At 58.4% G+C, this 12,885-nt stretch overlaps 1 protein-coding gene across 1 annotated transcript in view; it reads right to left on the bottom strand.

Annotated features, from left to right (window-relative positions):
• The window catches only part of LAMC3 (laminin subunit gamma 3), a 54,211-nt gene that overhangs the window by 40,095 nt on the left and 1,231 nt on the right, over positions 1-12,885 (bottom strand). The window contains exons 2-3 of the mRNA XM_015594125.2: positions 12,727-12,880; positions 3,207-3,511 (exon numbers count right to left, since the gene is read on the bottom strand). Coding sequence (XP_015449611.1) covers positions 3,207-3,511; positions 12,727-12,880 — 459 coding nt within the window. The remainder of the gene's footprint in view (positions 1-3,206; positions 3,512-12,726; positions 12,881-12,885) is intronic.

Raw genomic sequence — 12,885 nt, 5'->3', positions numbered from 1 at the left:
ACTCCCCGAACCACTTCTCAAATGTCAGTGTGTGTTCAGGGATCCGGTGAAAACACAGCTTCTGAGGTCTGGGGCGGGGCCCGCGACTCTGCATTTCTAATGAGGGCCCAGGTGATGCTGATGCTGCTGGTCCCTGGGGCAGCTGAGGAGCAAGGAGCAAAAGCCTGGGCGGGAAACCCAGCAGCGCACAGGTGAAGGTCCTTCGCTTGATGCTTTCTCCAGACAAAGTGCCACCTAGAGACCTCAAACCTGCTGATGTCCGTGCTGGGAGGGGCAGCAGGTGACACTGTGTGGTTGTGGCTCGGGTCCTCAGACTAATCCTAAGAGTAGGTACTGTTATCACCCCCATTCTGCAGGTGAGGGGGCTGAGGCTCAGGGAGGGTAAGTGTTCTGCTCCAAGGTGCACAGCTGGCACACAGTAGGGCTGCGGTTCGGGTCTGTCTGGCCTCAGGGTCCAGGCTGTAACCATTAGGCGGCCTGGCTTCCTGCATCTACCCCAACACCCTCGTCATACCAGGGGGCCCAGCGGGCAATGACCTGCCCGGGGTGTCCAGCCCACACGACCCTCCTCCGGGTTCCAACGTCGGCTTTGTGGCCTAGGACCTGCTTCCTCAGTCTGCGAAGACAATGAGAACAGTCCTCAGCTCCCTGAGACGCTGGGAGAGAGCAGGGGGATTTGTTCCCTTAGCCCAAACTGTGTGCCCCACCCTCTCATGTCTCAGAGCAGTGGTCCCCAACCAGGGACCCGGGGCTCCCATGAGAATTTAACGCCTGAGGACCTGAGGCGGAGCTGAGGCGGTGATGCTGGCGCTGGGGGCGGCTGCAGATACAGACGAAGCTTTGCTCACTCGCCCACTGCTCATCTTCTGCTGCGTGGCCCTGTTCCTTACAGGCCACAGACCAGTATCAGTCTGCGGCCTGGGGGTTGGAGACCCCTTAGAGGTCATTTTAAGGCAATCCAAAGCCCCCACGTACACAGGCAACGGGCTCCTTCAACTCGTGACCCCCTCTGGGCTGACTCTGGACCGACCCTGGGGTCCAGAACGCAGTGAGAAGGGAGAGCGGGAGGCAGAGCTTCGGCTCTCGGGGGCAGCGATTCTGCCCCAGCCAACACCCCAGGATGGAGCAGTTCGGGGCCCCTCAGCTCTGTCACCCGATTCTGTGCCGGCCGAGTTGGCCTTCTCCCCAAAGGCCTTGGCCCCTCGGGGGACAGAGAGATCCAAGACCCAGCAGCTTCCTTCAAAAGGCATCCTTCGTTACCTCCCACCCCAAAATGCTCCGTGTGCTCAGAGGACACGCCACCCTGGGTGTGCCCGGAGGAGACAGGAGAGAAGGGAGGGCGCAGTGGCTTGGCCTTTCTTTGTCCTTCCCTGACCTTGGCTTCCGCCTGGGGGCGGCAGCAGGAGGGGGCATTTCTGAGGTTGTCTCTCTATCAGCGACAACGTCCAAGACACACGAGGCAACAAGTCACGGAACCCGCTGCCAGGGTCTCGGCTGAAGCCGCTGCCCAGGGAGACTGCGTCTCAGGTGCCGGCAGCGTGGGGCCCGGCTATTCTGCTTGTCTTCAAATGACCTTGGCTGATGCTTTCTGATCTGCGGAGCTTGGAACCCGTGGAGGAGAAACTGTCATTTTAAACAGAATCATCATGATGACGCGTGAACGTTTTCAATGAGGCGAATGGGGCCCGGGCATCTGGAACTGTGACTCTGTGCCACGAAGGATTAACTTTTCCCAAAGAGAGGTCTGGCTTTTGCCACCCCACTCCTGGGGTCACCTCTAAGCCATTAGAATGTCCTGCTTGATACAAGTGTCTCTGTTCGCCTGGTATCTAGGGCCACCTGGTAGTCAGCTTGGGGCATGTGGGGTCAGCTTGACCTCTCGGGGGGCTGGAGACTACGGTTAGCTCTGCAGGCGGTCGGCCATGTCTACGCAGCCAATCCCAATAAAGACCCTGGACGCCAAGGCGAAGGTGAGCTTCCTGGTTGGCAATGGCCTATGTGTTGTCACACATCGCTGCTGGGAGAAATAAGCGATGTCCCCAGGATGCCCCTGGGAGAGGAAAGGTGGCCGCCCCAAGCCTGGTGTCTCCGGGGCCCTGCCCCACGCCCCCTTTCCCATTGCTGGCTGTAATGTGCACCTTTTCACTGTAATAGACCGTCAGTGAAGACGGCAGCTTTTCTGAGCTCTGTGAGTCCCTCCAGAAAAACCACTGAACCTGAGGGTGGTCTCGGGGACGTGAACCAGCTGATGCCATGTCTGGGCAGCCTGGGTGGGACACGACTTCTTCCTGGGCCTCAGCGTCCCTTCTGGAAAGAAGCGGGATTCTGGTCCCAGCCCCTCGTCGTCCCAGGCAGGCGGAGCAAATGCTCTGAACGTGCGAGGGGACGAGATGACAGACCTTCTCGGCAGAGGTCTGTCTGAACACGGGGAGAGGACAGGAGGGCGTCCAACGCCCGGAAACATCAACCGGGTCACCACATCACTGTGACTGCAAAGCTGAACAGACCCGGGTGGGCTGCCCAGGGCGGGCCGTGCTGAATGCACACAGCCACAGGCCTGCCGCCCTCTCCGCCACGACGGTGACAGTGACCTACTGTGACTCTATCTTCAAAGCGTGTATGAGCGCCTCTTACGGGCCGAGCACTGGCCACTTTATAGGTGACTTTATAGGTCCAACGTGGCAACTGCTAGCCACATGTGGTTACTTAAAGTTCATTAAAATAAAAAAAATTTATAATCCAGTTCCTCAGCCATGCTAGTCAAGGGTTCTACAGACCGTTTCTGGCACTGCACAGCGTTCTACTGGACCAGGACCCAACTCGGGACCCAGGACCCTGATTCCAAAACTCGTGTTCTTTTCACATGTCCCACTTTATCCTCGTCAGAGCCCCTGGAGACACACAGGGCAGGCGGGGTCGTCGGCTCACAGAGAGAGGACGGGAGGCCGGCGGGACGGGGCTCCGGAAGGAGCACTGGCCAGGAGTCGGAACTCTAGTCTGGGCCCCTCCACCAACTCACGGGAGCCCCTGGAAAACCCCTTCCCCACGCCAGGCCTCAGTTTCCCCAGCCTCTTAAGAAAGTGTCCCCCGGCTCCCGACGTGGGAGGCAAGGAAAGGGGCACTCCCCTTCGACCACGTGGCCCCCTTGCACCTGTCGTGGCCAGGTGCCCACAGAAGGTCCAGGCACAACAGAGCCTCTCTCTGACCTGCAGCACGGGGCTGTCCTCGAAGCTGTAGGCGCTGGGACGGCCCTCCAGGGTGGAAAACGCCACGTTGCCCCCGCTCAGGGGCGAGATGTCGCTGAACTCAGAGGTGCAGAAGGCCACGCGCTCGTCCTGGCCGGGGCGCAGGTACTGGCCCTCGGGCCTGCCGTAGGTCTTCTGGCAGGAGGCGCTGTAGTACTGGTAGGGCTCCCAGGGCGCGCCCGCTCGGCTGCGCTTGTACACGGCGAAGCTCTCGGGACGGCTGGTGTGGAACTTCAGCCGCACGTAGGTGATCTCGTAAGCTTTCCCTGCAGTGGGACGACACGGGCCATTTTACCGAAGGGAAGGGAGAGCCGGAAGCCTGGTCCGGGGGGAGCAGAACGTCTGTGCCCCATCAACGGCCTTGAGGGGATCGCTAGAGGCTGTCCGGAACTCTGCCCTGGGATCAGTGAGTGATGCCTGTCGGGGCCCCGCAGAAGACGTTTCCTCGCTTCCCAGGTACGTGCCATCCCTTACCTAGGCCAACTTGCCTCCCTACACAGGACTCTGCCGTGGAGGACCCCTGACAGGCAGCCGCGTCTTCGCTTGAATTCGGATCTTCTGATCCAAAGCTCCAGCAATGGGATGTTGCCCCATCCGACAGAGGCCTGCTCTACCGTGAGAAAGCTATTTCTTTTACTACATCCCAACAAAGCCAACCCTTCCACCTGTGCCTTTGGCCTCATTCCGCCCCAGTGACTGAATGCGTATCACTTTTGTACCATCGTAGAGTTGGAAAACCGGAAGTCGAACCATCAGCCATCAGGGACCCTCGGCGCTAATTCCGCTACGACGTGAACGGACCCTGAAAACAGTGTGGAAAATGAAAGAAATGAAACCCGAGAGACGACGTGGTGTACACGCCCACGTGGAGGAAATGTCCTGAACAGGCAAATCCACGGAGACAGAGAGAACGGTGGGCGCCAGCGGCTGGGGGAGGGGCTGGGACGTTAGTGGTGTTTGATGGGGGCGAAATTTCAGGTCGGGAAGATGAGAGCCTGCTGGTGCTGGGGGCGGGGTGGCCGCACGACAGTGCGCGTGGATTGAATGCCACTGAACTGTGCACCCAAAAACGGTTAAGACAGCAAAGTTCATGTTATGTGCATTTTACTTCAATAAAAAAAAAAATTGGAAAAAAAATATATATCTGTCGGGACCTTAGGGAATGCAGTTTGGTGACACGGATGAAGAGCCCTAAAAATATTTCCGGCCTTTGTTACAAGAATCCCACTTCTGGGAAGTCAAACATGGAAACGAAACCCATAGAAATAGCCATCATCAAGGTGTTTTGTTTTTCTTTTTCTTTTTTATAATGGGGAAAAACTTGAACCATAAGGTTCAATAAACAAATTCACAGATGATCGAAACCGTTGAAACAGCCGTCAATGAGTCTGTAATACAGGGGAACCGCTTAAGTCAAAACATTGAATGAAAAAGAAAACGCAAGATCTCACCTTCAGAATCACCAGATTACGTTTAAAGAGAATGGGCAGGAAAGAAAGACGTCAAACAAATAGTGTGACTATCCCTAGGACAGAGCACGCCGAGTAACTTTTCTTCCCTTTTTAATTGTTCTGCCTTTTCTCGATTTTCTCTCGTGAAACCTGTTCTAATTTAAAAACTGGAGAACACATGTTTAAAAAAATTTTTTTTTCAAGCAACCGCCTGGCCATGTTATGTTTTAAGATGTTTTTCAAGTTCCGTGGCAGCACGGGTTGGCACTGTAACCCCAAGTCCTCTTAAGAAAGCACGTGTCCCAGACAGCATGGTGGCCGCTTCTCGGAGCAGCTTCAAGCGTCAGAACCAGTCAGGGACTCACCCCAGATGCGCATTCACGGAAAGACGCTGTGTGGAGGCTCTGGTGGTGTACGAGCCAGACTCCTCCATAAACATCTAACCGCCAGACACCTCACGGAAGGGGAGCTTGGAGCCACTTAAAAGGTAGCTGGCAGCTAGAAGCCTGATGGGGAAAAGGCCGTCCCTGGGATTTCATGCAAACGAGCACCATCGCGTGCTGCTTCTGCTCTTCCTTGCCAAGCCAGGAGGTGAGAGGAGGTGCACGGCATCGCGGAGACGCAGCAGGAACTTTCTGTTACAAGAGTTAATTAGAAGAGCCCAGAAAGCAACTTAATCCCCGCTTTGTGATGAAAAGCTGTCTGCCAAAGGCAACCGGAAGGCTGGGGGAGGAACCCACCCCAAGATCCTCCAAGCATCGGCAAGAATTGAATTCGCAGCCTCGACTCAGACCCTTGTGAGCCCCAGGGGCTGATGGACGGGGCTTCAGGGTGATGTGGAGACAGGTGTGCTCCTGGCAGGACAGCTGGACCGAAATGTCATCCCCAAGCGGTTAATTGGGGGTGACAATGCTTGGGGGCGCACATGATCTCACCTCCCAGCTGTCCAGTATGCTGTCCCCTCTGTGCCTCACCTGGCTGGCTCCCACGCATCCTGCTCATCCGGCTGGTGTAGCAGACTGGCCACACACCCCAGCCTCAGCCCAGCGTGAGGCACCCTTCCCCCACCTCTCCTGGCTGATGGCAACTCAGCCTTGGAGCCATGGATCTGGGTGTCTTGCTAGGCTCTCCCAGCTGCCCTGGGCTTCCTCATCCTGTTCTGTTAAGATCTGCCTATCTCTGCCACTAGTCTGTGACCTCCTTAGGACAGGAGCTGTGAATCCCCAGAACTGAGCACAGAGCCTGGTGCAGAGTAGATGCTAACTAAACGTTTCCCTGTGAACAAGTAAAGACAAAGCATGATTTGTACTTTCAAGGAGTTTATAATCCAGTGAGCGAGTCGAGACAGGCAGGCCTGACAACATGCTGACACTGCCACATTGTGTCTCCAAGTCCTGACCCCAGAATGAGTCTGTTTAACAACAGCCAACATTTAGTGAGCACCTACTATGTGCCAGGCACCTTGCTAAGTGCTTCACGCGTACCGTATCGCCACATCCCCAAACAGAAGCATCATTGTGCATGTTTTACTAACAAGGGACTTTTGCCCAACGTCATGCAAAAAACAGCCAGGTCTCTACTTAGCTGCAAGCCTGTCTGGCCCCCAAACTCGCTGCCCAGAACAGGTTCCCCTGTTCGGGGCTCTGTAGGTGTCCAGAGAGAAGGGACTGCCCAGGAAGGGTGCTGGTGCCCATGAAGATGGCACCAGGAGCACCAAGCCGTGTCCCCTCCAACCCAGCTGGGACACAATGACACCAGGGCGGTCACAAAACCAGGCCGGCCCACATCCGGCACTGGCCAAGCAGAATGAGCTCCGAATGGAGAGGCTTATTTTGGGAAAATGGAAACAAAACAAAGCCCTTTAATTGGAGCCATCTGGGGAGCAGTGGCCTGGGGTGGGGGTGGGGGGGAAGGGGCAGGGTGAGAAGCTGAGCTGGGAACTTGTGGGTGAGGCTCCCCTGCCCCCAGCTGGCAACGGAACCAGGCGGAGAAAGCTGCTCCAGCGTCTGGGGGGATCACGGCAGAGCCCACAGCACTGTCATCTGGCCGTCCACTGTCCCTGTCTTCCTCTCCCGGCCCGGCTCTGGCAATCTGGGGCACAACGAACCCCTGTTAGGAGCTGGAGAATTCCCACAATCACAGCGCCAGGCACCAGGACAGCCCGGCTGAATCAGGGCTGGGCCCATCACAGTTCTCTCACCTTTGGGCCAAGGGTCTAAACTCCAAATACGGAACAAGATCGTCACGCCTATGGCCTACCCTGGGGAGAACGAACAGGTTTTATGTGATCGATGATGGCCCAGGGCTCTGCGCGAAGGGTTCTGAGGTCCGTTCTGAACTTAGACATGACTGAGACACGCACACTCCGAGTCTGCAGAGAGGTCGTAGGTCATTCAAGACCAGCCCGATAAATCAGGGAGCCGAGGGGGGGCTGAGTGTGAATGACGAGGAGGGCAAATGCAAAGAACGTTCCAGAGAATGACCTCGTGATCTCGATGACAAAAAGAGCAGAGAGAGAATAGCTCCGCGGCGTAGAGGGAGAGACTGAGGGAGGAGGAGGGTGCCTCTGCTTTTTGATTTTAAACACATAACCTAAAACTCACCCTCTTAAAATTTTTCAGGCGCACGGTTCGCTGGCATTGCGCATTGCGTACACTCACAGTGTTGTGTCCCCACCACCAACGCTCACCCCCAGAATCCTCTGCATCTTCCCCACACGAAACTCCCAGTTCAATGGCCACTCTCCTCCCCTCTCCCCCCGCCCAGCCCCCCGCACCCCTCATTCTGCTCTCTGTCTCCACGAAATTAGCCCCTGCTGTGGACCTCACGTAAGCGGAATCATCTAGTATTTGTCCTTCTGCGTCTGGCTTATTTCACTTAGCATCGTGTCTCTTCAAGCTTCGCCCACGTGGGAGCATCTGTCAGAATCTCCTTCCTGTTAAGGCCGAATACTCAGGCACTGTGCACGTGCACCTCGTTTTGCCTGCTCCTTCGCCAGTGAACGCTGGGGTGCTTCCGCTCTGGCTGCTGCGAACTATGCCGTTATGAACACGGGTGCTTCCACTTTTGGATGCTAAGTTTGAGGCGGCGTGTGACATCCGAGGACTGACACGCAGAAGGACGTGTGAACTACTCGGTCAAGGACTCGGGGCGGGGACACTGGGTGAGAGGTTCAGTGGAGTCCCACACGCCGGCCGCGATCCCAACAGGCAAAGCCAGGGGCATGACACGGGGAGAGGGGCAGCGGGCGGCAGGGCTGGCACGGAGCTGCGGGGGAGCAGGGGAAGGGAGGGAGGTGACGTGGCTGGGGCCCAGGGTGAGCGTGAGTGGGGGCAGGGCTAAGAGGAAGGCTGGGGCCCTGTGAATGCCACAGCTTAAGAGTTTGGAAGTTTCTGGAAGGCTGGGGAGTCATTCATTCCTGCATTCGTTCACTCGCTCCTTTGTTCCCAGGGAAATGCGGTTCACATCCAGCTCCTACCGGCAACGTGGCCTCGGCCAAACTGGGTCGTGGCCTGGAACACAGTGACTCGGTTTCCCCGTTTGTAAAAAGGGCAAAAGGACGACGGGACTTAGCGAGTTCCTGCCTGCCAAGCGCTGAGCACGGCCCCAGGCACACAGCACGCACACGGCGGAATGACAGCTCCCACCGCATCCGCGGGCTTGACCGACCCTTCCCGAGCCCCACTGCACAGGGGGCTTGTGCTGGGCTCTGGGTCCAGCTGTGAAAACAGGCATGCCCTCTGCACCTCGGGGCCCGATCCACACAAACGAACCGACACCTCGAGGCAGCACCACCCAGACCGTGATGGGGAAAGCGTGAGGGGCAGCGAGAAGGCACGGAAAGGCCCTCTGCCCAATCCTGGGGGCCGAGGGGCTTCCTGGAGGAAGTCACCCCTCAGCTGAGAGGGACAGACAGCTCTTATCCACGGCCGCATCCCTGGGGCTTGGTACAGGGACGGGCGCACAGTAGGCACTCAGCAGTTTCGTTTATGAATGAGGCGCGGGTTTATCCAGGAGGCAGGGGGAGAAAGCATGCGAGCAGAGGCCCCCACGTACACAAATACCGGGAGGGGAGACTATCAAGGCCCTACTGAAGAGCAGCGGGCTGAAGCCAGAGAGGGAGGCGGGGCAGAGGTGACCTGGAAGCCATCCACATGCTTCCTGGGCTTTGGGAATGACCCCCGCTGTAACTCCTGGGTCACTCCTGGGAAGTGCAGGGGGGGCGAAGGGGCCGGGGCCAGCTGGGCCCAGAGGTAGTCGGGGGGCTGCTTCTGTGGGTGGAGGCTAACCAGGGCTGCTGCCTTGACCCCCTGACCTGCCTGGGGCCCAGCGTTCCAGCTGGAACCCCCAGGGAGCAGGAAGGAGGACTTGGCCCCCCAGAACCGGCCCCGGCCAATGCAAACACGGCCGCCCACTCAACAGGAAGACGCAACAAAGCCGAAGCTCAGGAGACCCAGCTGGCTCAGGCTCCTCGGGGGCCAGCAGGGTCCTCCTGCCATCCAGCCCCGACCAGAGCCAGGTCCCATTGTCTCTTTGTCCCCTCTGCTCCATCCATCTGCGCTGTGTGGGTCCGAGGACAGACACAGCAAGCGGCCTCTTGGCTCCCCAGTGCCGTGCCCTGACCTGGAATGTCCTTCATTCTTACGTCAACTCCTGCCACCCTTCAGACCCCAGCGAGGCCCCTTTACTCTGTGAGTGTCACATCGTTCCTGGGCCCACCAGCCCTCCTCCTGCAACTCCCCCCTCGCTCGGGGACTCAGAACTCATCTGCCCAGAGACTCGGAGACTCAAGGGTCTTTCTGTCATTCCAGAAGATTCCCTGGAATCTAAGAAAGTGTACAAGGAGATAGCCCCACCCCAGCCAGACGTGGGCTCCGACCTGCCTCACCTGAACCTGTATCATTCCCAGGGGGAGCGCAGTTGGGGGAGGGTCCCAGGGCCTGCCATTTACTGACTGCGTGACCTGGGGCAACTGACTTCATCCTTAGAACCTCAGTTTCCCTGTCTATAAAAGAACAAACCTTGCTGAGTTGGGGTGCCAACTCAGTGGTGTTCTCAGTACATGGTGAGAACCCCCTGATTTGTTTCTGTCAACCTTGATGACCACTCACGCCCCCCCAACATCCCCCATCCCCCACCAGGTCCCAGCCCACCCCCTCCCAGGACGACAGTGAAGGGCTAGGGGCCGCCAGAGCCAGAGCGGCTGCCGCCTTTCATCCCAGACAGGAAGGCTCAGCTTAGCAACTCGGGGATTTGGACCAGATGTCTGTGAGCTCGCAGGGGGCTGGGAAAGCAGAGACCTCCGTCCTGGGGCTGACTGGCTGCCCTCCCTCGCCTGCCCCTCGGTCCACTCCCCCGAGGAGACCCCAGGCCAGCGGCCACCCACTCTCCCCTCCCACGAGCAAAGCTGTCCAGAGAGGGGAATGGAGCCAGCAGAGGTGGCCTGAGGACCAGGAGGAGACGTCCCCGGCCCACCTGGCCTGGCTGCAGGCTTCCCCTGAAAACACTGTGACAACCTCAGCCTCGTCTCCCCCCAGTATTATGAAGCCATGGCCCAGCATGGGGCAGACCAAAGTCCAGTGGACCAAAGGGGGCCAGCTCTGGGGCTGTGGGGGGCTCCGGCGCCCCACATGTGTAACTGGCTCAGGATGTCTTTCGGGAGCCAGGTTGGCGAGCATGTCCCCATCCCTTCACAGAGGCCACCCCAGGGAAATCTCAGCCCCGAGCTGCTGTCAGCAGAGTGACACTGGTGAGCACCTGGCTGGCCTGAGCTACAGGACCTGCCCAGCTGATAGGAGGCGGCCACTCTTACCCCCATTTCACAGAGAACCCGAGGCCTGGGGAGGTGACGGCACATGCCCGCTCTGTGGCCGGGCCGGGCCTCAGGGCGAACCCTGTTTTGTGATTCGGGCCCTATTCTGTCTTCCGGAGCCGGCAAGAGCCCTGAGCTGGGCCCAGAGCAGAGAATGGAGGAGGCGACACAGTCGTTCATTCATTCATTCATTCATTCATTCCTTTGTTCACTGTACAAACACTTCCAGAGACACACCCGTGTGTGTGAGCTTGAGTGTGTAAGAGTATGTAAGACAGTACGTGAGAGCATGTCTATAAGAACGTGTCTGTGCGGATGTGTGTGTGTGTGCGTGAAGGTGAGTATGGGTGTGAATGTGTATGAGTTCGTGAAGGTGAGTGTGAGAATGTGTGTGTGAAGGTGAGTGTGTATAAGTGTGTAAGCCCTCGGCTCTACTCAGCGTGGCTTCTCTGAGCCCTGGGACCCCTGGTTTTAGAGGGATGGAAACCGCTCTGCTGCTAAATGTTCTGGGCGAGGCTGGACGAGGCCACACAGCTGACACGCAGGGCCGGGCACCGCCACACACCGGCGCGGGGCACGCGGGAGCCGCCCCTGGATCCAGACACTTCCCGGCCCCTCCCACTGCTGGTGCCTGGGCCGAGCCCCTTGTCTGCCCCGGGATTCCACCGACATGTGTAAGCCATCAGCCAAACTCCCACCCTCCGTCATGGAACGGCACGTCTCCTCCACAGCCCCCACCCTGTCCCAGATTCCTTCCCCTGTGGCCTTGGGGTCCTGCCAGCCCTGTCCAGCCAGCTCCCCCCGCCTTCCTCCCCCACTGGTTTCCTGTCACTTGCCAGGGTAGGGACCGTGCCCCACTCTGACAAGCCGAGAGAAGGTGACAAGGCCCAGGGAGCTGAGTTTCTTGGGGCGGCAACCAGCATGCTCACGGAAGGGACCCTGTGTCCCTCCACCTCACTGACTGTCATCTCCCCACCGTCCCCCAGGCGCTGTCCCCCAGGGCTAGGAAGAGCCCACTCCACTGACGGCTGGAGCTCACGTCTGGGACCTCAGGCCCTGACCTTGGACACACCGTACACACATGTTTGTATTCAGACTGCCATTTGGCAGCAGTGTGCCTTTGGGCAAAACACTGAACCTCTCTGAGCCTCAATGTTCTCATCTGAAAAATGGGGATACGGTCCCATAATCCCTTCTCCAAACTGCTGGGCTCCAGCCGAACTTTTCAGAATCTACAGAGATGATGCTGTCCTTCCGCAGTGGACGTGTGAACACCCAGCTGTGTCCAGGACCATGGGCTGTACGCAAATGAGATTTCAGCAGCTAAGTGTATGAATATTCACTCTAAGTAGGATAAACAAGGTCTATAAATAGCCTCAGGTCAGACTTAGCAGCCAAAATGAGTTATAAAAATACTTGTGAGTTTTCAAAGTGTTAGGAGATTTGGACACACAAATAAGGGCGTGTGGACCAATGGAAGCACCCACCCACTCTGAAGGGGCCGTGGGGGCTGCACAGATCAGACGCTTAGCTCAGGACCCGGCACAGCTGGGGGGCTCCAGGAGGACCTGGACTGGGCTGGACTTGGAGGGGGAGGAGAGAGGGGTCCGGCGAGGGAGCCAAGGGCTGGGTCCAGACCCTGGGTTGTGACTCCCAGGACCTGTAAAGCTCCTGCACCTTGCCATGGGGTTGGGTAGAGGGAGGCAGAGCAGGGAGGCCACGCTATGGGATCCAGCTACCCAGCAGCAGCATGAAGCGCAGCTCCTGCTGGGAAGGCTAAACTCCCCAGGGATGAATGCCCAGGCTGGTACCCCGAGAACACCCCAGGGGCCGCACACAGCCTTGGGGAGTCGCTGAGGCCCGGAAGTGGACCAGATGACCACGATTAGGCTCCTGCCCTGAAGGGCAGACTAGCTCACCCCCTGGTGGGTCGCCTCCCCCTGTCCCCCCACGGCTCTGGGTCTAGATGGCCGCCATCGCAGGGCATGGTCCGCTGCTCTGTAAAGGGCTCCAGGAGGCTTCCCGCCCCTCCCAACCCCAGGGGATCCCATCAGTCTACCTTTCCAGCTATTGGGGGACAGGTCCAGTTCCTGAGCTCCCCAAATCTGAGTCCTACAGCCGAGCCAGGGCGCACATCAGCTGCGGCCTCTTGCCTCGGACCCGCAGTGGGGTGGGGACAGGGGACGAGCTGGTGGTGGTGCCTCGAACCCGCGCTTACCCAGGCGGAGGGTGATGTTGACGGAGGTGGGGTACTGCACACTGAAGGCCATGGTCGGGCTCTGCCACCAGGTGCTGTCGTCTTGGCTGTGGAAGTCGGTGAGGTAGGAGGCGTTGTGGTGCAGCCGGGGGTCCGCGGCGTCGCAGCGCTGGCACTGCG

The sequence above is a fragment of the Pteropus alecto genome, unplaced genomic scaffold, assembly GCF_000325575.1.
Source record: "Pteropus alecto unplaced genomic scaffold, ASM32557v1 scaffold67, whole genome shotgun sequence".
NCBI lineage: Eukaryota > Metazoa > Chordata > Mammalia > Chiroptera > Pteropodidae > Pteropus > Pteropus alecto.
Note: the sequence above shows the minus strand (reverse complement) of the source record. Positions and strands in the feature narration are given on the sequence as shown.